The sequence below is a fragment of the Chinchilla lanigera genome, unplaced genomic scaffold (genome assembly GCF_000276665.1).
Source record: "Chinchilla lanigera isolate Chin_1 unplaced genomic scaffold, ChiLan1.0 scaffold00025, whole genome shotgun sequence".
Lineage (NCBI taxonomy): Eukaryota > Metazoa > Chordata > Mammalia > Rodentia > Chinchillidae > Chinchilla > Chinchilla lanigera.
In genome coordinates, this window is record NW_004955426.1 from 1,171,709 (window position 1) to 1,197,567 (window position 25,859).

General features: G+C 39.8%; 1 protein-coding gene across 1 annotated transcript in view; it reads right to left on the minus strand.

Annotated features, from left to right (window-relative positions):
* Positions 1–25,859, minus strand: part of LOC106148683 (catenin delta-2-like) — a gene marked incomplete at its 3' end in the record, with an annotated part of 357,080 nt that overhangs the window by 164,154 nt on the left and 167,067 nt on the right. The window contains 1 exon segment of the mRNA XM_013515023.1: positions 19,870–19,982. Coding sequence (XP_013370477.1) covers positions 19,870–19,982 — 113 coding nt within the window.

Consider the following 25,859-nt stretch of genomic DNA (forward strand, 5'->3'; position numbering starts at 1 on the left):
AGTTGTAAGATGCAAAATTATAAGCCTGTAATTCTCCCCCAATTTCCTGGGTGTAGACCACACATTTGTTACAATTTTCATATTACAGAGATGCTATTGTAGTTTATAGGACAAACTGCACTCTACTCAATGTCAAGTATTAAAACAATCAGTTATTTACATGTGCAAAGCAAAGAAAATTGAATCTATACATCATGACCTGAAAACAGAAACCCACTGCCAATAGATCAGAGAATGCACAAAGATATAGCTTTAAAACAGAAAACATATACAATGTCTCCATTTTAAAAATCTTTCAAAGATTTCTCAATCACAAAGAAAACAGACTGGATGGCTGAATAGCATTCAAGTAAGTAACTTCTGGCTGATGCTCAGAGGTAGAGCATTTGCCTAGCATGGACAAGGCCTTGTGTTTGATCCTAGCACCACAAATAAATATCCACCTCTGTTTGTGTAGTGGATCAACAACTGTTGGTCAATTTATAACCCCTAGATGAACTGAGTAAGTGTGGTGCTGGGTGTGGGAGGCCCACCTGAGGATTGTTACCAGCAGCATAAAAGGCAAACCTGGAGAAGAAGTTAGGCTGCTGGGAGTTGAGAAAGACTCTTGAGAGCTGGTAGAAGCTGTAAGGAGCAGTTGGTTCTTTTGGAGGAGCTTGTCATGCTGGCTTTCCTGATGAATTTGGCTGTTCTCATCCTCCACGGAGCCCAGGACCTTTTGGCACTAAGATTAGCTTTGGCGCACTTTGGGGGAGCTCTAGTCCTCACTTTGAGCATCACTTCCTGGCTCCTGAGGGGAAGATGGTGCACTGCCAGTCTCCTGAAGAAGCTTGCTTTGTTGGGTTCCCTGATGGGAGTTCAGCTGTGTTCACTATTGGAGAAGCTCGGGACCTGGTTGTTACTGAGGAGAGCTGTGGTACTTTCCAGGGGAGCTCTGGTTCTTACTTTGTGTGTTGCTTCCTGGCTCCAGGGAAGATCCCTCAGCCTGCTAGCACAGATCCTTCATCCCACTGGCACAGACTTCCTAGCTTCCACCACTGACCTTTGTGCCTTCCCAGTGCAGATCCATGAAACAGGCCTGCATGAGACATTGTTATGGGCTCTAAGCCCCCAGTTGGACTCATGGGAGGCATTGTAAGGAGCTCTAGGCCTTCAGCTGGACTCATGCAGGACATTGCCATGGGAACCAGGCCTTCAGCTGGTTCCTTGGTCTTAGTGTGTGGACAGATTTCTTGCACTCTCGTGTATATCATTCTTTGGGTGACCAGTATAAATAATCTTATAAACTATATGTCCTGTATTATATTGTTCTCCCTTGCAAAATATCTGCCAAACCAACAGTTTATCATAGAACAAGAGGACAAAGTGAAATAAAGAAGCCACAAACTTGGAGAACAGGGTTGCAGTACCTACAAGCAACAAAAATTGTCTGAATATATAGAAAATCAAAATATTTAAGAAAAAACATGCAACCAAAACATGCAAAAGACCAGAAGAGGTGTTTAATAGAATGATAAACACGAACATCTACCAAGTGTTTAAAATATCCTTATATTGCAGAAAGCAGACAAATGTGAACATCACACACACCTATCAGGTTTGAAAGAATAACCATTAAATGATTTGAGATATTAAAGTTTGCTAAGCACATGGAACATTGGAGTACAGGTCACTCATAGGAGTGTAAATTCCTACAAGAACTCCCGAAATTCCTTTGTTGTTGTTGTTATTATTATTATTATTACTATTGTCTTTTTTTGAGACAGGGTCTCCCTATGCAGTTCAGGCTGCCTTGAGCTCACTTCATAGCCCAGGCTGGTCTTGAACTCTCAACGATCCTCCTGCCTCAGCCTCCTGAGTGCTGGGATTACAGGTGTGTGCCACCACGCCAGGCTTTGTTATTATTGAAAGACGGTGACCACATTCCAGTTCTGCACCCCAAGAGTTGCTCTTCACCACACATCCAAGGGAACCTCTGCTCACCACACAATGTCCTTAATCCTGTGTTTCCAGAAGCAAACTGCGATTCTGCAAACGCCCTTGGCACATCCCAAAGAGAGTGGAGGCCCCCTTGAGGAGAACCGCAGGAACTGCTGGCACACAGGAGAAATCTGAGACGCAGGGTCCAGTGCTAAGGGCGATTGATTAAGGATGCAGAGCAGACTCATGTGAAATGCAAGCCATGAAAACCAAATGTTACTTGGTATATTAGGATTTAACGGAATGAACAAACCCTAAATTCAGGAGAATATTAATCCCGGACAGTGAGCGGCGATGAAGGACCGGCAGAGAGTAGGCGCCAATGGTTATCGGCCCGCAGAATTGCGGCATTTGGAAAAATGAGTATACAAATGTGGTATATTCTCAGTTATGCATACTGTATCCCTGTAATCTAATCTAATCATAACATAAAGTCTTAAATATAAGATTTATTTCTAAAAAGTGTGTTTGTGTAGGACAATCTTGAATTCACTTTATAAACTATTAAATGGTAACATTTGAAAACAGTCTATCATTGAGTCCACCAAAACAGAATATTTTATTTGGAAATATCACAGCAATGGGTCCAATTAGCAACTCAGTGATTTATTTTCTTTTCTACTTTTCTGACTTATAATGAAAGAATTCTTCCTACGAACAATGAGGCAAGTTAAATCCTCTGTAAAAATGGCAAATCCAATCCTCTGTCAGAATTACCATTAGTTTATTTTTGCATTGTATTTCATAAAGTTCCCTTATTTTGAAGTTCTCATCATTTCTATAACATCGTTCAAATATTCTGTGGATCTTTATGTCTCCCTCAGTTTAGCGCTCCTTTGTTCTGGCACACAAAACTAGGTTCCGATGAATTTTCTCCCTCTGGAATGCTGGTTCATTACCCAACACAGCAATGGTTTGAAATGGTCAGAGTTAAGCCTGAAATACACCTCTGCCTCCTCACCCTACAGGGTGGTTTGAATAGAATTGAGCTAATTTAATTCCCTCCCTTGAATTTTGATCTTGCCCTTGCTGTTTTATCTTAGAATAAAGTGGTCTGTTATCCATGTGCTGGTGTATTGGGTATGTGTCTCATTACAGATCCTCAGGAGAGCAGTTTTAACCAGGGCAAGATCTTAACATCCCTGCTAAGTAACACCCTTAATGTAGCATTAAGATCGTAAAAGTTGTCGTAGGTATGTACTAATGTAACAACATGAAATCTATTATTCTGTGTAACCAAATGCATGCGCTCTTGCACACACACACACACACACTACAAGGTTGCGTGAGGCCACACTGTTTCTGAACTGGGCTCACACTCAGCCTCCCAAGTCACTGGGATTACAGGTGTGCACTGCCACATTTAGCTCTGCTTGTCCAAACTAGAGCTGTGTTCTCGGTGTCTATTATATCGCGTGTCACAAAGTATGTCCATGACTTATCTGCGTTAAGTGAATGAATGGATGGGTGGAATCTTACACTGTTCCTTTTCACAACAGAGGACATCAACAATCCCTGGTCCTGCACATTTATCCTTGATATCTGACCCCAGCACTGATCCACCGGACAGCAGCAGACACCAGTCTTTAGATGTAAGTCCTGGAGGAGGCCATGAGCTTCCTTAATCCCCTGAAGCTCCCTTAAGGTTTTAAAAGAATGCCCACAAATCCATAATTTAGATGACATTCAGTAGTTTCTATATTTCACATAAATTTTTCGGTAAAATTGTTTTGTAACAGGAGGTTACAGATAATTAAATGAAGCTCATTAATAAAGGAACATAGACCACAAAATTGCAGTGTTACTGGACAATCGTCCACCTGAGGGCAAATTCAATTTTCATGGTGATGAGATTGTACTCCAAACAGTGGGGTATTTCAATGCACGTGGCTGTGTTACCACACACACATGACTCCTACATTAAGAACAACCTTTCATTATAGTATTCCTGGCAGAAGATGACAAAAGTTAAAATATAATGTCTTTAGTTAATTTGGTTTCATCATAATCACTCAGTAAATGAAAGAGTGAATAAATCATATTATTCAGTGAAAACTAAAACATTATTTATCTACCTGTGCATGTGATATGTGATTGATTCATCATTAAAAGTGTTTAGAGAAAAAAAAAAGTGTTTAGAGAAATTAATTAATTAACTAAGGACCAGCCCACATGTATGACACAATTTTTTGGTGACAAACACTGTGCTTGTCTGAACATACTTCTGCATTTAATCATTGCAACAGCCTTCTAAGGTCAGAGGCGTTCTTCCAAATTCACAGATAGGTAGTGGCATTTCCAAAGGACCAGTCTATTTTCCATTTGTACACAGTAATGCACAGAGCTGAGAATCAAACCCAGAATTCATCTCCTTGAAACCCCACTGTCTTCATCACCACCCTATGCTACCTGCTTAAATTAGAGCTTAGATATTGTTGGACACTTCGGGAATGACATGCAACATGTGAGTTCCACAAAGCAGAATTCAATTCTTTACTTCAAATGAGGCGTGCTAAAATGACAATGAGCTCTCAACAGGTGGATATCATCATTCACACATTAGGGAGAGAAGGTTAATTGCTAAATTTTGAGTAAAGGCGGTAGCCAATTCTTTGGACACATCTTTTCAATAACATCCTGCTGAGAGGTACATTTTCAAATAAGTGGACAAGACTAAGCAACAATGTGTGACAATTTTTAAACTTCCTCAGCTCTTGAGGTACTAAACAAACAGATGTTTGGGAAGGCTGGGGCTTGTGAATGCCGCCGTACTGTCAACAAATTAGGCAACATCTTTGCTGCCTGCTGCTAACGCAGCAATCTTTTAAATTTAAAATTCTATGATAGTTTCTCCTGGATGAAAGGGAATTAGAATACATTCACCCACCATGAAGTAAAACAAATCAAAGGGTTCTTGTTGGAATGAGGTAGAAGCTAAGCTCACAGTGGCTTAGCCTATCAAACATTTGCGTTTTTAAAAAATAATCATAGTTTGACTATCGTGCTCTGCATGCTTTCTCCAAAAGGAGTTTTCAGAACCTCTTGACTTTTTCTGCAGCCTCTCTGAACACTGTGCATGCAGACGTTAGTTTTTATGGCCTGTCTTTCAGGCGAGAGCAGCATCTCTAACCCAGTCTGCTTCCCACCACCCTCCATGGCTTCCACTCACCCTTGTTAATGTCTATTGCCTGCTCTGCAATCTCCCCACCTTCAGGGCTTTCCAACCAGGATACATCCCCATCCCTTTTTTACTATTTTCTTTGATCCAGGAGCTCTCTAAGCGTGGATAAGTTGCCCAGGTTAGGGCTTGAACTTGTAATCTTCCTGCTTCAGTCTTCCACTGCTCGTAATTCTTAACACCATTTCTTTCTGATGTTTCACACACTTTACACAACCCTTCCTGGCACCTCCTCCTATGGTCTTGCCAGCAAAATATTCTGTCATGCTCTGTTTGTACGTCTCTCTCTCTCTCTGTTTGTTAGTAAACCCAGGAGCCAAGTCACAGTCATGTTTGTGGCATATAGAGTATTTACTAGCATGAAAGAACCCTCAAAAGTACTTCACAAGCATATTCTGTTTTAAACAACCAGCTTTTATTCTTAAAAGGCCCATCCCAAGTGACCTCTCGGCATGAAACTATATCAGGACCCTATTTTCACTTAAGACAGTAGCAAACACAGTATTGGAGGCATCTCTCTTTAAAATAACAAACAAAAACCACTTCTCAGCTGTGTTTCCAAAATGCAAAGCCTATGCCTTGACTTAATGGGAGGGTCCTATTGTACCATATAATAAATACAATGATGCCCAATCTTCCTTCCTCTGAGGTACCTACTCACATGACTTCATCATGTCAATCCGCTACTCAAGTTTGGGCAATGTCCTCATGTTAAAATATTCAGATGGGATTCATTTTCTGTTATAGGAAATTTGAATGAAATAGAGAATGTCAGAGTGAAGAACTGGAAAAGCCTAATATTCACTGTTTGCTGTTTTATGGGTGAGGAAAACTGAGGCCAAAAACCTAAATGATTCACTCTCAAGTCACATCTTACATTGACGATGCCAAGACCAAAACTGCCTCACACTGCAACGTGCTGATACACACATGCTTCGTTCTCGGTCTAATATTTGAACATGGGGGATAACGACCCGCACCCTGTTCAGCAAGCTGGAGTCATCCCAGTGTTGACTGATCGAAGCTGTTTCCCCTGAAGTAGTGAAACACTCACTGTTATTTTGTTAGAGGCAAGCAATATCACTGGTTTCCAGTCATTTATAATTTCATAAAAATGTAAACAAATAAAAACACATAACGACGAAGTATTTTGGACTCACAGCATCTAAAGGAAGGCAGGATGGATGTGAGGGACACACAAATGCCCTCATCAGCAGAGACTTCTTCTCATCATATCTGCATATTTACGCATACCAGGGAGTAGAACACACCTGCATCTTTTGGTCAGTGATCTCTTGCTATTTTCTGTTTGAATTACATCTGTTCAAAGCATCGCTGGCTTCTAGGTCTCAAGTAACTGTCTACTGCCTGCCGCACGTGTGTTATCCCTGGACAGTGCTCCTCTTCTGTGATCACACAGAATCACAGAGCCCATCTTCAGCCCCAGCAGTGGATCCAGAGACTTACTGAGTTGCTCCCTGTGGAAGGGAAATTGATTTGAGCTTTCTTCCATTTCATCTGGTCAATTTCCTTGTGGTTGTCCGCTCTATATTGGAAGGAGGCAAACAGTGCTGTCCTGACACATATTTTTAGCCTGTAGTGAAGATCCATTTTATAAAGTGTTTTAGAAAAAGTCAGGAGATGGACTGCAATGTAAAGATTTTGTATATATTTGCAAGAAGGAAAAATATATCTGACTTGCTAGGAATAATATGTATGTGGGATGCTTTACTTATGTTTCCAATCTAATCTTTGTACAATGATGGGACAGCATGATTTGGACATAAAAAGTGAAGTTCAGAGAAAGTAAAAACATTTTCAAGGGCCAGGGATATAGCTCAGTGGTACAGTGCCTACCTGGCAAGTGCAAGGTTGTGAGTTCAAGTTCCAGTACCCCCCACAAAAAAACTCTCACAATATTTTCCAAGCCACAGAAAAACAATGTTGAAATTTAATTATAATTTATGGAACCACAAAAATCTCTTTCACATCTATGAGAAGGAAAACTGCTACAATGATAGGTGAAAATATAAGAACCATCTAGAATAATTAAATTTTCAGTTCTCTACTAATCAGAATGTTAAATTTCAGTATTCGGTAGTTTGTTTTACTAAAACATCTGCTTTACAAGGCAACGTCTATAAACAAAATGATATATTGATTATTTGCAGATGTAAATGTATTATTTTTTTCAAGTGATTTTTTTTCCCCCCCTCCAGTACTGGGAACCGAACTCACGACCTTGTGCTTGCCAGGCAGGCGCTATGCCACTGAGCTAAATCCCCAGCCCCTCAAGTGATGTTTGAAAGGAAGCTAAACTTCAAAACTGATTGAAAGATGTTGATTGATTTGAGCTTTCTTCCATTTCATCTGGTCAGTTTGTTGCTCCTATAAGAAGTATGCCAAATAACTGTAAGGCCTAAGGTTGTAAACTTTTAAGAAGCCACATAAAATTCTTAGGACACATAATTACTCATTATGTACAGTCATTCAGAACAATGTGCTTACTACAGCAACTTGTATTTTGTACATATATGTTAGTAGAATTATTAATAAGCAATGGATAACTTGAAAGAGATTTGGAAATTTGCCAGTGAGTACTGAACAATTACCATGGATGCATTTAATAGTAATGATAACATTAACTTTGTTATTTTATTTGTAGGATAGAAATATCAGAAACATTTTCAGATAGAGAATCTCAAAGAGCTATAAACACTGGAGTGAATGGAAAATGGCAAGAGCAGACTACCTGCTCAAAAACATTTGCAGCTCCAGGGTGAAAATGCACTGGAGACAGTCAGACGGCTGCTCGCAGCGTAATTCAAGAACATAGACAAGGACAGGGGGCACAGTTGTGGCGTCGCATTTTAACACACGTGCTGGGACAGGGAAGAGGCCCGACTTCAATAACCAATGTCTTGGACTTCTGGGAAATGAATTTCTTCTCTGTCTCAATGTTCACACTGATAAATGAAAAATTAAGACTTAACTCATAGGGTAAATACAGCCATGCTTATGGAAAGTACTTAGTGTTATGCCTGGCCTATGGAAATTATTCAATAAATTCTGTCATTGATTCTTATTAAAATCCTTACTATTATTACAGTTGTGAAAACTATTATCATTCTTCATATCAAAGTTAAAGGACGAGACTAGACCTGAATAAGTTCACATACACAGGACATCAAACCAAGTGGCTGTAAAACTCAGGTTATCTTTTGAACAAATAGATACTTTCAGAAAAACTAACTGGAACTAATATTGAAATGAAGTATTATGTAATATTGTTATCTGGCTACGTCAGAATAATATATCTTAGGTACTACATACAATAAGCAATATATATGTATACCATATTAATATATTTTAGAAACACATATATATATAATACATATATATACATACATTACTGAATAACAAGGAAATATTGTGAGAAGTGTGTTAATTGGCAATTTGTTGTTACACAAGTAACATAGCGTGTACTTACCAAACTAAGGCAACTACAACATCTCTAGGTGATTCACCACCTGGTTATACATGCATTGCTACCGTTACATATGTAGGGTGTTACTGACTAAAATGTCATTGTACAATGACAATATTAGAAGTAAGTATGTCATATAAAGAAAAAAATAGGTATATATTCTATATTCTGTATTCTGAAAAATGGAAATATTGATCGGTTAAAAAGAATGGTGATTTTGCCAAAATAACAGCACTGTGACATCACAGTAATGAAAGTGCTATGTATTTGTTCCTCGACCTACTCATTTGGCATTCATTGCACAACTAATGTGCGCTGGCTGCTGCTCTTGGCATACAGGCAAATGCCTGCCCAGCAGGATTTACTTACAGACCAGTGGGGGGAATCGAGGAAGTCCAGGCACCCACTCCTAAGTGTTCATGTAGGGGAGGGTGAGGCAGCAGCTTTAATCCAGGTTGTAAATTTGTTTCAGGATTAAGAGCTCAAAGAATCTGGGGAGCATGGAGTGAGGGCTCCGGGTAGATGTGCTGGGTGGTAGGCTACACGAGAGAAGCTCGGAGGGCTGAGGACTAGGGGAATAGAGATTAGATGAGTAAGTGCTGCCCTGTGAGCCGAGCAACAGCTGTAAGTGCGCCTGCTATTTCCAGATGGGGAAGATTTGAGTGAAAGCCTGAGCAGAAATTTGATGTGCTGGCAAGCATGGGGATGAATCTTGAGGGCCCAGGAAGTATTTGAGACTACGTCTCCTGATTTATGTAGAAAAAAGGAAACAGTATAACAGAAAATTCTAAAAGATAATCTCAGCCTTCAAAGGGAAGCTATAAGAAGGGAGGAAATTGGAAAAAAAAAAAAAAAACAACCCAGCATGAAAGAGGGTACTAGAAGGGTGAAGAGAAGAACATTAATTCATAAACGAACACAGGGGAAATAAGGGAGGTTCTGCCGTGGCAAAAGAGGAAGAGAGAGGGAGAGGAAGAGAGATGGGGACGGGGAGGGGGAGAGGGACAGAGGGAGGGAGATAGAGGGGGAGGGGGAGAGGGAGAAGAGGGGGGAGAGGGAGGGAGGGAGAGAACAATTCTCTTTTTAAACAAAATTAACAATGCAGAAAAATATCCCCAAACTATGTCCACAATCCTGTTTTCTCTTTCTTTTTAGAATGGAGCACGCATTCTAAAATGTTTTGGAAATGACTACTAGAGTATTAATTTGTACTATCACTTTAGTAACTAATGATCCTGACTTTGCTTTTATTTTCATTTAATTTTTTTGACCTGTATTAGCACATATTTGCAGTATATGATGATTACATTCATTACAGGGGATTGGTACATGTACATAACACACTTTAATTTCCTTCTTCTCTCCCTCTCCCTCCACTGTCATTTTATTTTTCCAGTATCAGATTCATTTATCTTGTAAGATCCTATCAAGCTAATGACACTATACACAGCTCACTTTGTTGGAAGAGTGATACTTTATCTCTTTGAGATGTGATTATTTCCGAGCATGGTGATTGGTATGATTTGAATGGTTTTGTCCCCACAAGACCTCCTAAGTTGTAAATGGAGCTTACAGGGAGGTGTTTTAGCTAGGAGAATTCTTCCCTCCTAAATGGACTGACCGCACTGTGAACAGAACTTTCACCTTCTTTCTGCCTAATACTCTGTGCTACCCCTCACCAGATACCAGCACCTCCATTGCAGACTTCCCAGCCTCCAGAACTGTGAGAAATACATTCCTGTTTTTGTAAATTATCAAGTCTTGGTATTCTACTACAGCAGCATAGAGCAGACAAGCACAAGAACTGTCTTCTTAATTTAAAAATGAAAACTGTGTTTAGTGAAAAAGTAAAATTCTAAAAAATGGTCCAAAGCTTGGGAATTGTATTTTTTCCTGTCTAGAAAGTGGGTAAATTCTGTGGTATACATTTAAATACTATGGATATAAGTGATTTTTACTAAATGTCTCTGTTTGGTAATATGGGTATTTATAAAAATATCCATATTGTAAGAAAAAAATTGATTTGAAAAAAGTTAAAAAGCAATTATTCCAATATGTAAAATGCCCAGTTTTCAAAATGAAATATTTTGGCAAATGTATTATCTTTATTTAAAAAGAAGAAATGTAACTATTTGTTTAAATATCACATTTTGCAGGATTATAAAAGATATACAAATGCCCTACTTTGAAAACAATTATATTTATGTGTAGCTTACTTCCTTCACAGAATTCACTGATCATACTTGTAAAAATTTCATTCTGACATAAAGTATGTGATTACTTGACTTACGCTCCTTCACAAATACTGTGTATTATTCAGCTTTCCTGTGGCTATAGGGGAAGAAAGGACACCTACAATGTACAGAAGGAGAAGCTTATTTGGATTCCTGGCTTTAGGAGGTTCAGTCCATGGTCGGCTGGCTCAAAGGCAGACACTCATGGTGGACGTGAGTGGTGGAGGAATGATGTTCACCCGATGCAGCCATGAAGCAGAGACAGAAAGGAACCAGGGACAAGAATCTGCCCTCCTAAATTGAGCTCCCAGTAAACTGCCTCTTAGAACTAGGCCCTGCCTCTGAACACATGAGACATTTGGGGGACATTTTAGATCTAAATTATATATATTCTCTATCTAGAGTCTTGGGTACTTCTACTATAAAAATGAGGAGACTAAAGATGATTACCTTAGCTACTTATCTTTATTGTACAGTAAAACTTCAGTCCATTCAACACTCAAATACCTGCACTTCTTAGAATCAAGGCCTCAGATTAGTTTCTGAGTCTTAAGCCATGTTGAGCCTTAAGGCATGTACATATAAAGAAAAATAAAATAGGCTTATATGTACTAATTTTTAATGGAAAATATATCACACAATAAAATTTATTTTCTCAAAAAGCTTTATAATTTAGTCATATATATATCAATAAAAGGCATTATATTAATTTTGTATCATTGCATAACCAACTACCAGAAATGCAGCAACTCACTGTTTAAGTTAACATCATGTTTCATAGGTTTTATAAAAGGCATGGTTGATCAGGTTCCTTGCTCACGGTTTTGTAAGCCTATCAGGAAAATTTTTGTAGGGCTGCTTCCATTTTGGGGGTATTCTAGGAAATAATTCCATTCTAATTCCATCCAGTTTCTAGGTTGAATATAATTCCTTTCATTTATACTACTGAACTTCTGTTGTATTTGGTGGCTGTCAGTTCAATATCATAAATTAATTGCAGGAACAAGATCCCTTCATATTCCCATCCCTTCCCGGTACCGGAGAAAAACCAAAAAAAACCAAAAAAAACACAAACATATTCCCATCCCTAGTGTTACATGTGTGTCAATACCAAGTCATGACAGTAAACTTGGTGAACACCTTAGAATTCTTCCTACTTCAGGCAGTTATCACTTTTCTGCCTGCTCCCAGTCTTTGGAACCAGGCTGAGAAAGAGTGGGAAACTGAAGATATGTCCAAATCTGGAATCCTTGAATGAGCCAAGAGTGAAGGAAACTGGCAGATCTAAAAATTGTAAAGAACATTTTTTTAGTAAGGTGATATGCTGCTGTCCAGGAACAGCACATGTCAACGCTGATTTGCAAATAAACCACAGAAACTATGAAAATAATGAGAAAAGGAGGAGATATTTGCCAAAAATCCAAGCAAGCTTGGTGAATTTCAGAGGTATGTAATGGATAAGTGATACAAAGCCCAAGACTGCATTTCTGAAACTACACTCATTATTTATCAGGTCAATTTAGTAAGCATTTATTGAGCAACAGTTGCATGGTCATGACTATTTGGTGCAAAGACTACATGACTGAATATGTCCAAGCCACTGTTCTGGACATGAATACATCCAAGCCACTGCTCTTCCCTCCAGGGGAAGATAAAACCATATAAACAGATAATGTTAATACTGTGGCTGTGAGAAATGTAACATAAGATAAATACAGTGCCAGGCAAGAGTCAGAAATACCGGAGTAAAATCAAACTGGACCTTACAGTGGAAGTGCAAGGAGTCTGGTATCTGCAACGCAGGTTTAGACCCTAGTTATGCATTTACTATCTGTGTGACTTGGGTTAAGTAACTTACCACCTCAAATCTCTTTCCTTATGTACATCACGTTAGAAATTGCATTTTCCTCTCAAATGGCTGTGAAGTCTGTTATGGTTTGTATCTGAATGTCTGCCCAAATCCTCATGCAGTCATGGGGCAGGCTTTAGAATTTATGATTGATTCATGGGTGTGAGTGCTACATCCCTCCTGGGGCGGACAGTTTGCATATGTAGGGAAGAGAAAGAGGCTGCTTGCTGCCACTTCCCTCTTTTGCTGTTGTTGCTTTTGCTCTCTTGTGCCACCATGAATGGTTGTCCTCTGCCATGTGCCACTCTGCTTTGGAGCCAGCTGAGTATGGACTGAAACCTCCAGAAATTGTGAGCTAAATAAAGCTTTTCTTTTTTAATTTTGGGCATTGGGTATCTTGTCTCAGCAATGAGAGAAAAGTAACCAAGACAAGGTCTAACACAGCTTGGGAGAAACAAGCTTGGGAGCTTTCAGATCTATCCTAACTCTGTCTCCTCCTTTCTATCAAATTCATAACTGGATTCATCAATGTGTATAATCATTATGGAGGAATCTGGGATTTTCAAAATCTCCCAGGGCCACAGTTGACCATGAGAAGACATCTAGGAAATGGTTTTCATGTATGTTTATTAACAATTCATTTCATTAATATTCATGTAATAATAATAAATGCAATTAATAAACAAGTTATATAATGATTGCATATATATTAGTACATCTATGGAGACATGTATGTTTGTATCCTTTTGTTTGTGTACATGTGTGTATGAAGAGAAAATGAGAGAAGTAAGACTTTCCCTCCCTTTGCCTCTCTGCATACTCATGGGTTGGATGCAATTCTTAGAGACGGGGCCATTTGCTTACAGCTCTCAGTGAAATCCCAAGGACTCCCAGAGAGGTTGACTAGGGGTATGATATCTTTTGAGACTCCAGAAGAACCTTCAGAGTTCACCCTCAGAGTTCATATCAATGGAGAAAATAAATACCTCCATTACTCAATTCATTTCAGTCTAATACCTATTTTTTGCTTTTTCCTTCATGCAACATGCATCTAACCCAGGACTCAAGCAGCAGTCCTCCAACAAATGGCTACTGCTGTATCTTCTGTAACCCGAGGTGTCAGTCATCCCAGGAGAAGTCACCAGGGTCAGATCACTGCGAATCTGGGCACTCTGATGCCTGTTTCCCATCTTTCTGTCTCTTGAGACCTTCACACAGACTTTCCAAGTGTGGCTCCAGGGCACGCAGAGGCAGGGAGCATGTAATCAGGGTTGCCACCTGCTACCCCAACGCCTGCTGTGATTGCCCTCTCTGCTGCCCTTGGGTGAGGATTCCTGTCTTCACTGCTAGACAATTTATGGTCAAGTTCCCTCCTGATGCCCAGAGCTGGGCCTGTTAGATGAGCTTCCTCAGCTAAGCCCTGAAACCTCTAGTAACCCAGCAGCAGAGAGAGTCCATCTTACACTGGGTCTGAGGCCACTGTTCCCTCCAGTTGCCACCTTGTTTCACATGATAAAGGCAGCCATACCCCTCATGTGACGCATAGTAATGGAACCCATTTTTCCTGCCTCCTTTGGATTCCTCATTAACAAAGTGGAAACGATGATGACACTTATATGAAACATCTCCATAAGTACAAAATGAGGTGACATGTAAACTTCGCAGAAGAGTAGTACCTCATAGAAAGAATCTTGTCATAAATACTATTACATCATCACTGTCATTACCACCATCAGAAACATCAATCTTCCAAGAGTTAGTTTTCCCTCAGAAGCAGCCCAAAGATAGGTCCAGCTGTGATGTGAACTCATCAGCTCTGCAGTATGTCCCTGCTGATCACAGAAATCAGTAATTTGAATAGTCAACTATTTGGATGCCCTAAAACTTTCAGTAGCACTTGAGATGTTCCTCATATTCTTTGACCAGAGGTTGGGACCGGAGGTTGGGACCAGAGGTTGGGACATGAAGCAACGGGAACTTTTACATGGAATATGTTGGACTATGAAGAAGGAATACGTACAATATGGAGTTGGGATACAGAGAAGGAACGTGTTAGTCCGAACTTATCTTTAGCACGTTATTATGTTCCAACGACCCCCAAAGGGGGGACACTTGACCCACGTTGTTCTAACCAAGACCTTCAGATGGATAAACCCTGGGCTGAATGCCTGGAGCCAGAGGAAGGGATAACGCAGTGATAGACGTAGGACACGTTCATCGGTTCTGAGACAGGAAAGCATAGCACATTCATGAAATTGCAGGAGTGAGGGAGTGCCCCTCACAGGGTTGTACAGCATGCAGGTCAAACTCAGGCTGTGCAAAGGATGTAAGTGGATGACTGCAAGCAGAAGGATACTGGGATGCTGTTAAGGGTTATTAAAGAGCAAGAGAAGGTATAGCCTTTGGCAGGACTCTGGACCTTGGGACCTGCAAGAGTAATGTAGATCCTTGACCTGAGAGACGAGTGGATGGCTTGGCAGCTGTCACTCCAGCTCCAGGATTGGAGGGATGGGCACTGGGGTGAACAAAAGCCAGGTCAACATGCTGACCAGAGGTTACCAGTAGATTACCAAGAGGGAATCTGTCAGGGTCCTACATAGAGAGGGACTTGACCATGGCCTCTGATATTATCCATGTAATATTCCTGTCTCAGGTCAGGATGATTCCTGAGAACCAGGGGGAAGAGATGGCAGCAAACACTGTAGACACAGGAAGGATGATGAACCCAGAAGCTTGGAAAGGTTTGGTTTGAAAACAGGTTCTGGGTGAGAAAAGTAAACATAAGAAAGAAATACAGGGCAAGGTGGGATTCCCAACTCCAGTAAAAAGCCCCAAGAACTCCTTTCTGGATAACTGAGAAGACTGAGACAACCATTCATTAATTCTGGAAACTACCATATGCATTTGAATGTTCAAAATGTCTTTAATGTGTTTAAGAGATCTCAATGCTCCTATTTGCCACTACTTATAATCTAGATAGCTGGGTGTGGAGTTTGATCTGCTGCAACAGTATATAGCTCCAGAAGCACCTTCCCCCAATTTACATTGTTCTTGTTATTCCCAGAGTTTTTACTATTTGCCAGGGTCCTAGTAAGGTGGCTCATATACATGCACAGTAATAACTTTTTTTCTAGTAAGTTTGAATGTTGATGTGACTACCAGAAAAAAGGGAATACAATCAGATGAAACAGTCTCCTATCAGCAATGAAGGCAGATGAACATCCACTAGAACTGTATGTTATGCTGCTTATTATATAAAAATATCTGAAAATATTATTTGATTGCAATTCTTCTAAGAAACTCTCCCTCCCACTCTCTGGTATCTCTAGGCAGCATGAATCAACATATAAATCATCACACACATCTTTAATTGTCCTCTTTTTAAAATATTCTTTATATGCTATTTTTGCAAACTCTTGCTTTTGTTTTTCTACCTAGGTTAGTCTCTTACCTTTGAAGAAGACTTGGTTTTCTAAAGGTGTACCTCTGAAGGTGAAAGCACATGTAGGTTATGACAAAAACGAGTGGAGGCTATGTATGGGTTTTGCTCTAAGTGAAATAGCAGTTTCTGTAGTGAAAATCAATAATATCAATTAACTGGCTATATGGGGTGTGATAAAAACTATAGTGAATATTAAGAAATTTATTAAAGCAAAAGACACATAGTCATTAATCACTCTCAAAATCCTCTCTCATGTTTCTAGCATATATCCCATAGTTCTTATCCATTTATCAAAGCGTTTCTGGAAATCCTCTTTCATAAGGGTCTTACTTTGTCCTGCCTGCCTAGATGTCCTTTTAAAATCAATTTAAAAAGTTTACCTTTTATGATCATTTTGACTTTGTAGAAAAGCCAGAAGTCACAAAGAGCCAGATCTGGTGACTAAGGTGAATGAGGACACGCTGCTATGGCTCTACGAGCATGAGTTTCTCTGCCGGATGGTATTCGGCAGCATATTTTTGGACATACCTCATAAAAACTAGAAGGAGGACTACCAGAGCTAATTGAGAAAGTGGCAAAAATGTTGCATTGAGTGTATTTAAAGGAAAAAGGATTAATCTGGGGGACATTAAAGGAAATGTGTCTTTTTCTATAATTAATTTAAAAAATTCAATATTTTCCCAGATATTTTAGTCACACTTCACGTTACATGGACGCAGCTTTTTACATTATGGAGATTCTAAAAAAGCAAAATTGTCAAGCTTGCTGAAAACTGATATCATACGTGGTAAGGGGAAATAGTTTCATCTCCACTCACAGTTATTTCATTCATATTTAACAGATTTGTTCAGATTGTATCATGGTCTGTTAGCAAGAGATGTATGATATTAAAGATAATATGTAATATAACAACCATTGCTTATATCCTATCACCATGTTTTGAAATTCTGTATCATTTTTATTGTTCTTTGTGCCATTTTGTTTACATATTTGTTTTTGTTATTTTGTTTTTCCTCTTTTTAAAATGAAAAACAAAATTTATATGTATATACAAGGATAGCTGGAGTAGGTGTATTGCTGATGTCTGTGGTTTATTGAAAGGAACAGTCGATGCTTAAAATTTTGTTTTTTCCTGACCAAGTTTGCACACTTGAATCTGGTAATCAGAATGACTGATCTGAAAACAACACGCAGCATAAGAACCATCATTGAACTCCTACCATCTTGAATGGTGAAGCTCTGCATCATTTCTAATATATTTTTTTAATTATTTGTTACTGTCTTTGATTGTTTGATCAATCTTACATTCTTATGTCTGGTGGGCTGAGCAACTTTGTGAAAGGTAACAGCATGTAATGTAGCAACCATTGTAAATTTCTATCATTTTGTTTTGAGGTCATGCATCATTTTTGTTGTTATTGTGTTGTTTTGATTTTGTCTTCATTTTTGTTTTGTTAGTTTTTTATCTTTAAAATACAAAAACACAAAATACAATTGCCATAGGATCATATTTTCACCTAAATTGGTATTTCAATGGTATGTTTTGTTGAAGTCACTTCACTTTGGATCTTCGAGAAGAAATATACTCAAGATAAACCAAATCACATGAAGGAAGAGGAAAACGTTTAAGAAGTGAAAAAGTAACTTCACGGACACAACAGACAAGATGCAGCCAGTCTCAATGAAAACTAAACAAACTAAAGTGAACTAAATCCCTTCTGGTCTCTTGCTGTTGGGCTGCTTTCCATCACTAGAGTCCTCCAGTAGCACACAAGGAACTATGCCACCATCCCCTAGAGCAGTCATTGGATGAGTTACTCTTGGGTAGGTACCATTTCCGGTCCAACTGGCAGCTGAGAAATGAGGCAAAGACTACAGCATGGTCCCCTAGACCTGCTCCTGGAGGTGCTGGGTGAGTGCAACAGGTTAAAAGATGGACAGTGTGCAAAACTATCACTCCAGAAGAAAGATCAGAAACATGAATACTAATGATAAATAGATTGATGCTATAACACCAGGCTTGAAATCAAGGCAGACATCAGTTCAGTGGTTCACAAGGACTTCTAACATCTGAGTGCTGGCCTCTTAGGAGGTGTTCAGCTTTAACCAAAAGATCTTTAGATACACACAACCATGTGTAGTGAAGCAAACACATCCTTAATATTCTCCCCCTACTTTAGGCTCACCTTCAACCACTTAACTTCTCAATCTAATTTAAAGTGGATACAATTCACTTTCCTTCTTCTTATCCATCCTGCTTTGGCTAATCTGCATGTTTAGATAAGTCTGTGATGAGTTTAAGAGAGGGCAGTGTATCTATTTGCAGCTCTATGTACACTAGATATCTGGTTGTAGAAGCACGTATGCTTCCACACATCCTATATATACCTGGTCATGGGCGATGGTGTACTGTCCATGCTGCTAACCCAGTCTAACAGCACAGGGTATGAAGATTTCTATCACATTCCATCAAGAAGAGAACAATATTCAAACACTCATGTCACTACACATCTTAATTCTTCTGTGGCAGCAAGTACTAGAGTCGATCAAACTCATCTTTCAGCTTCCACAGCAGGGTGTCTACAGAGCCCAGGACCAAGACCCCTGCCACACCTCCATCTAGGACAGACCATGGGACCGGTCCTCACTGGGGCATGGTGAGTGCACTGACACAACTGACCATGCTATTGAGGATGAGAGCTCAGGGGATGGCACATTCCTTACCACAGAATGAGCCTTCCTGCATTAGCCTAGTTCATGAGTGAGAAATAGATTGCTATTTGGCTAAGTCCCTGCAACACCAGAGCGCATGTTCCACCATCGCTACTGTTTCCTTATCTAAGAAACCACCTTAAAAATGTGCAGTGCAAAAAAAAAGAAAAAAAAGACAGCATCAAGGAGGACAAGTGGAAATTATGTTTGTGAGCAATAAAAATTAAACTTTACAAAACTTCATTTATGTTGCTTTCACACAAATAGCCACACACTCTTGGGTTCTTATACATGAAACACGGTCCTTGGCAGATAATTGATTTTGTGGTCAAGTGACCAAAGAGTTGTTTTTTTCTCTTACATTTCATAGTCTCAATAATTGTTTTCAACCACGAATGACAAAGTATTTTCACATGTGGGGAACACGCATATTTTCAGCACCTGTGGTTGATATTTGAGAGATAATTTATAATTTTTCATGGGGGTGGGGCACCGGGAATCAAACTTGGGACGTCACGCTTGCCAGGCAGGTGCTGAACCACTGAGCTAAATCCCTGGCCCAATAACTTCTCATTATATATTATCAAGTAATACATTTTAAGCCAAAATGTCTATCTCTTCTATTTCAGAAACCTGTAACTCTGGATCATTCAGGAATTAAAAAAAGAAAACGAACCAAGCTGAGAGCATGTGACTTGGCATTTCCTGATTTCCAGCGAACTGACTAAAAGCAAAGTTTCCTTTTGTGTACAATTATATAATTTGCATTCAGGGCAGGCATTAATTTTGTTAAAAGGGTTTCAAGTACAAATCAGGCCATTCTAGACACCTTCTGAACATCTTAAATCAGGTCAGTTAGGATGTCTTCCCAACATCTGACTGAACGTTCCAATTCCCTGGCCGGGTTTGAAAGGAGAAGATAAACACCACAGTTTCCTCTCAGTGGCAACCGAAGCCCAGAATACGGAGGGAGCAGAGTGCCAGTACCTGATGCTGTTCATGCTGCCTGCCTCCGATCCAAGCTTGCATCGCTCCAGTTGGCTGGCGACGATTTGGCGTTCAGCCTCCAGCTCTCGGGTCAGCCTTTCAAACTGTAATTCCTGAAAGAAACCCACCGGAAGGATAAATGTTACCAACTGTAGGAAATGTGAGATTCAGATCGAAATGACAGGACGGTGGAGGGGCCACACACGGTCGGACCAAGTGCCAAATTTGAGCAAAGAAGGGTGCTCATAAGGCCATCTTATTATTCCAAGTAAGAATAATTTGAAGGTTGGATATAGGACCCCCACCAGCTGTGAGGCACCGAATAACTTGTCTAAGATTCTTTTTTTTTGTTGTTGTTTGGTTTTTCTCCGGGACCGGGAACCGAACTCACGACCTTGAGCTTGCCAGGCAGGCGCTTTTGCCGCTGAGCTAAATCCCCAGCCCCCTTGTCTAAGATTCTATTTCATCATTTACAAAAGCGGTTTAAAATGCTTATTTCATAAGTTGGAGCGGAAGATTACGGGAGATACACTGCGGGAAAAATTGTCCTTGCTGCTTGTGGCAACTGATCAGTATTCAACAGATATTAATAATCTTGACACCCAATATGTAGCATTTAATAAAGAGACAATTCACTCCCTATCACGACTTGCAGTATTGTCTTTATCCCCTACTGGACTTCTAGCTGCTTCTGTGTATTTAATTTGGTCTTTAAATTACCTCCACATTATAGATTGATGAAAATAATGCTTTAAATTTCCGCATGATGACAATGACATTGATTCTGAGCAGTCTAATTACTACATGCAAAATCTTTGAGATACTTGATATACCACCTTAAAAGTAGTCAATTAAATCAATAAAAGTTCTCCTACAATGCTGACTAAAGTTTTGAATTAACTTTAATGAAACATGATCCATCAAAACTTTAAAGATCTTAGATATTCCAACTACAGCACTTTTATACTGTATTTTATTTGTTTTTTACTATATGCCATATTTTAGTCTTTATATTCCTTTACTATGCTACTACTGTTTTAACAAACAACTATAGCAAGTCATGCATTTGAATTAAAAGTTTCAGGAAAAGATGGTACATTTAACTTCTTTTTAAAAAACATTATCTGCACAGTTATATTTCAGGGATAAAAAATAAGAATGCTATCTCATGTGAAAAAGTAGAGTATGGTACATCTTGGAGAACTATACTTCCCAAAGGTGCATGAATTTATCTTTCAAAATATAAAACTTTATTAGCTACCCTGATACTCTTTAAAATATAGAATATAATGTGCCCTTTATATACATTACAAATTCCCTAGTTCTTTTTCTTTCCTTTTTTTATGCTAAGATTATTTCAGGGGATGAAGTAAAAGACACAGCAGATGAAAGCTTGACTTTGGCCTCTCAGGAGCTGAAACTGAGAAGGCATTTCCTTGTTTAAGCACTGGCTTCCATTATGACATACTCAGAAGGACATCACCCACTATCAGCAAGAAATGATAACAAGACCTTGGGTGAATGCACCTCAGGCATTCACCTCCCTTTCTCACTTACAAAAGCATCTACATTCTAGAAGACTTTTCATTGCCAGTTTTTAAAATATACTGTGCCTTGAGTCTGTCTGTGAATAGGACACTAACTCATACCTCTGCCTTAATAATACCTTAAAAACCTAATATTTGCATTCCTTTTGTGGTATTGGTACATAACACGAGCCCTTTTCTTCCATCCCTTCTCCCTTCCTTCCTTCCTTCCCACCTCCCTCCACCTCTTCATCGCTTTCCCTTTGAGAAAGCTCTGTCTCCCTATGTCCCATTATCTTTTATTTTACTCTTTATTTATAAGTTGGGTTTCTCCTATGAGGGAAACTAATATTTAGGTTTATGTGATTAATTTCATTTAACATTATGGATTCAAGGCATGTCCATTTTCATACAAATGACTGAAGATTATCTTTCCTTATGACACAGTAGTATACCATTGAGTGCAAATCATCCGTTCATCTGTTGATGGACATTGAGGCTGCTTCCAAGATGTAGCTGTTATGAATTGTGCTGTTGTAAAACTGGCTATGCATGCTGCAGGAAGGGATCAAGGGATGGGTGAGGGGGAGAGAGAGAAGGGGATGGGGATTGAAAAAAGGAATTCAGATGTATTCTGTGTATGTACTAATTCCCCACAAGGAATGTAAACATTATGCATTATACACATGTGCTATAGAAGAAAATGATACCCTAATATTGAAAAATACCCTCATAAGGAAAGACCGTATAGAGAGCTCCCATGGAAATTCATGACGTGTGTTATCCAAACAGAAATCTTAAAATGCTGCCTCTCTCTCACTGTTAGAAGACCACCCAGGTGACACAGTGCCACAATCTGACTGAGGATTTGGAAGCTCTGGGCTCTGGGACGACACAGGCCACCGTGGGGGTGCACAGGCGTGAAGCTGTGGCCACAGCATGTTTTCTCTGCACTGGACTTCAGGTGGGGCGTGATGGGAGACTGCTTTCGCATTTGTGAACTGCCTTTTCAACAGACAGGCAGGATTTGTGGCACTCTGCGACCCCTTGCGTATAATCTTTCCACCGATTTCCTCTCCTCCTCTTCCTTTAGTTTAAAGGACTTCCTGGAATAGTTCTTGCACTGTGGGTCTCTAGTCATGGATGCCTTCAGCTTGATACTACCCCTGCCCCACCTTTTCATACATCCAGTCCCGAACCCAGGGGAGCTCTACCATGGAGCTACATCCCCATCCCTTTTTATTTTTTTGTTTTGTGACAATGTCTCATTAAATTACCCAAGTAGTGAGGCCTCCTGCCTCACACTCCTGAGTAGCTGGCTTGTACTATCCCTGGTTTGACATCCCTTTTAAAAGTCTTTATTTAGCCCTCAGTTTTTTGAAACACATTTTTCCTCCAATGTCCTCTCCTGTGTGCTGTTGCTAAAATGTAAGGAAAAAAAAAAATATATATATATATAGAGAGAGGGGGTGGTGAATTTTGACCACCAGTACTATAGACTGAGCCCAGGACTTTTGCACTGAGCTATATCCCAGCCCTTGTTTAATTAAATACTTTATTTCCTTCCCTTTCTTCCTTTTTTCCTCCCTCCCTTCCTTCCTCCTTTCCTTCCTCCCTTCCTCCCTTCTTTCCTTCCTTCCATCTTTCCTTCCTCTTTCCTCTCTTCCTTCAATCTTCCTTCCTCCTTTCCTTTTTCTTTATCTTTCTTTCTTCCTCTTTCTCTTTCTTTTCTTGTCTTCTTTTTTCTTTTTCTTTCCTTTCTTTCTCTTGTTCTTCCTTTTTCTTTCTTTCTTTTTCTTTCCTTTCTTTCTTTCTTTCTTTTTCTCTTTCTTTCTTTTGGTCTTATCACACCAAGTTTGTAATTGCTCAGCATGGATTTAAATTTACAATTCATCTGCCAGAGTCTTCCATGGTGTTAGGATGACAGGCAGGCACAACCATGTCCACTTTACGGTCAACTTTAACTTTGTATATATAGTGTCTTTTATTCTCTGCTTTTAAGACTTCTCTCTCCATTGCTGAAAAATGTCACTCCATTCTGCAGAAACTGTTGATGTTCCTGGGTGAGGTTTTCTTCACGCTTCTCATACTTTGAGTTCGTTAAGATGCTTTGGGTATGTAGTTTCCATCAAATGTTTAAAAATGCAGTTACTAGTTCCTCTAAAAATATTTTCCTCTTCTTCACTACCCTCTCCTCTGGTGAAATGAGTGTTTATTAGGCACTTGGAATTGTACTGCAGCTCACTCACTACTTTACTATTTAACTGTTTGTGGGTGTGTGGGTTTGTGCACGTGTATGCGTGTTTTACTTTGAGTCACCTGTAATGGTAATTTGGGTTAAATAATCTTTTCATCTGCAATGTTTAACTCACCATTAGTCCTATCCAATGTGGTTTTATGTCAGACATTGATGATTCAAATACCTGCAGACATTTCAATTTGTTCTTTTTAAAAATGTCTTTCATGACTGTATTCAACTGTTTAAAAATATGGAATCCACTTACAGTAGCTGTTTTAATGCCCTTATTTGCTAATTCTAAAAACAGTATGGGTCACTGTCTCTGCTTATCCTTGAATATAAAGCTTTTACGATTTTTCGGCTTTGGATACCTTCTTGTACTCTTAGAAATCTCCACAACTCTGTGCTAGGGCACCAGTAAGTATGTTGGAAACAATTTGATATTTTTAAATCTTACTCAAGATTTATTAGCAAAATTGAATCTCAGGTTAATTATCCTGCTCTACATGGACAAGAGCTGAGCGAGCCCTTCTCAGTGGTGCATGAATTAGGGGGTTTCCCTACACGACTGGTGGGTGCTGGCTTGTATTCCTGATGCTGGGTGACTGTCAGAAACCATCGTGTGTCATCCTTTCAGGCAGTTTCTCCGCAGGCCTCTGGTAGTGTCCTTGCATAGCGGAATGCTCTGCTCCCTGGTAAATATGACGAGGCCCCTTGAAGTTTGTCCTTCTGATTCCGGGGCCCATGAACTCCCCACACATTTATCTCCCTGCACCGTCTAATCCACTCAGGCTCCGTCTGGGCTCTGCTTGCTGCAGCAGAGTGAGCAAAGCGTCTCAAGGCAGTAAATTCTCATCTCCTTCCAAGCAGATGTTCTGGTATTTGTAAGGAGGGCTATTTCTGCTATACCACGTCTCTGGAGCTGGGAACTCTCAGGATATAAGCACCCCACCCTGGCATAGCATTTGCTGGGAATTGATAACTGAGCTTATGATTTTCAACAAGAAAAGCTAGAATGGAAACCCTCAAGCTTATGACAAGTGACTGATTTTTCAACTATGAATTCATTTTTATCCTTGGTGTGGACCCTACTTGTTGCCTAAACACATCGAGAGGGGTCAGAACATATTCCTGACAGTGGCTAAGTGTTTCTGGCAATACGTAACTTGGGGTATGGGTGAAAAGATGATATTCTTTAGCACTAAATCAATTCTGTATTTGGAGGAAAACTGAGTAAGTTCCTGAGTTCCTTAGAAAATTTGAGCAGGAAGAGCATTCAAGACAACATGCATCTGCTAATAAGGGCAGATGAATGCATGAGAAATCTGCTAGGAAATAAATGTAGATATGCTCGGTTAAATGTGTAAGACTGTAATACATAAATGTTTGGCACTGAGATTAACTCAGTGGAGGTGAGACTGTGGGAAGAAGGCACATGAAAGACTGTCTAGATTTGGAGGGAGGAAAACAAGTAGAGAAATGATCCTGGAGAAAGACCACTGGCAAGATCTTCTGGACAATGGAGGAGTCCACTGTACCTCAAGGTACAGAATATGAGACACAGAGACTATTGAGAAACACCAGGGTCAGAACCTAGAGCAAGGGAGAATTAGAAAGGACATCTTGCAGTAAAAGATGCTGCTATGGCTTGGATCTAGAGGTCCCCCAAAGCCTCATGCACTCATAGATGGGGCGTTTTGGAGCCAGTTGGACCTAGAGTGCGTGATGCTGAGATTATAAGTGTGATGCTGGCATTAGGTGTGCCCCACTTTGTGGGTGGCACCACCCGAAAGGCAAGGAACCGGGAAGGGACAAAAGGGACAGAAAGAAGGAAAGCCTGCTGCTGCCGCTTCTGCCTGCTGAGGCTGCTTGCTGCTTTGTTGTCTCCTGACTGCTTGCCATGAACTGTTTCTCTTCTGCGATGCCCCTCTGCCATGCCACCCTGCCTGAGAGCCAGCCAACTACAGACCGAAACCTCTTCAAACTGTTTCCTCCTTTAACTTTGGTTGTCGGGTATTTTGTCTTAGCAATGAAAAAAGTAACTAAGATAGATGCTTTTAAAAAAGCAATGTTGGGAGTATGCAGGAATTATATTGTTTCAGAGATCATAAAGATTCATAAAAGTATCAGAGATATCATGCTAAAAATTTCATTAAAAATTACTATGAGCCAGATTTAAATAGTTTCACTCCTAAAATAGCACACCATTGAGTCATATAATACAT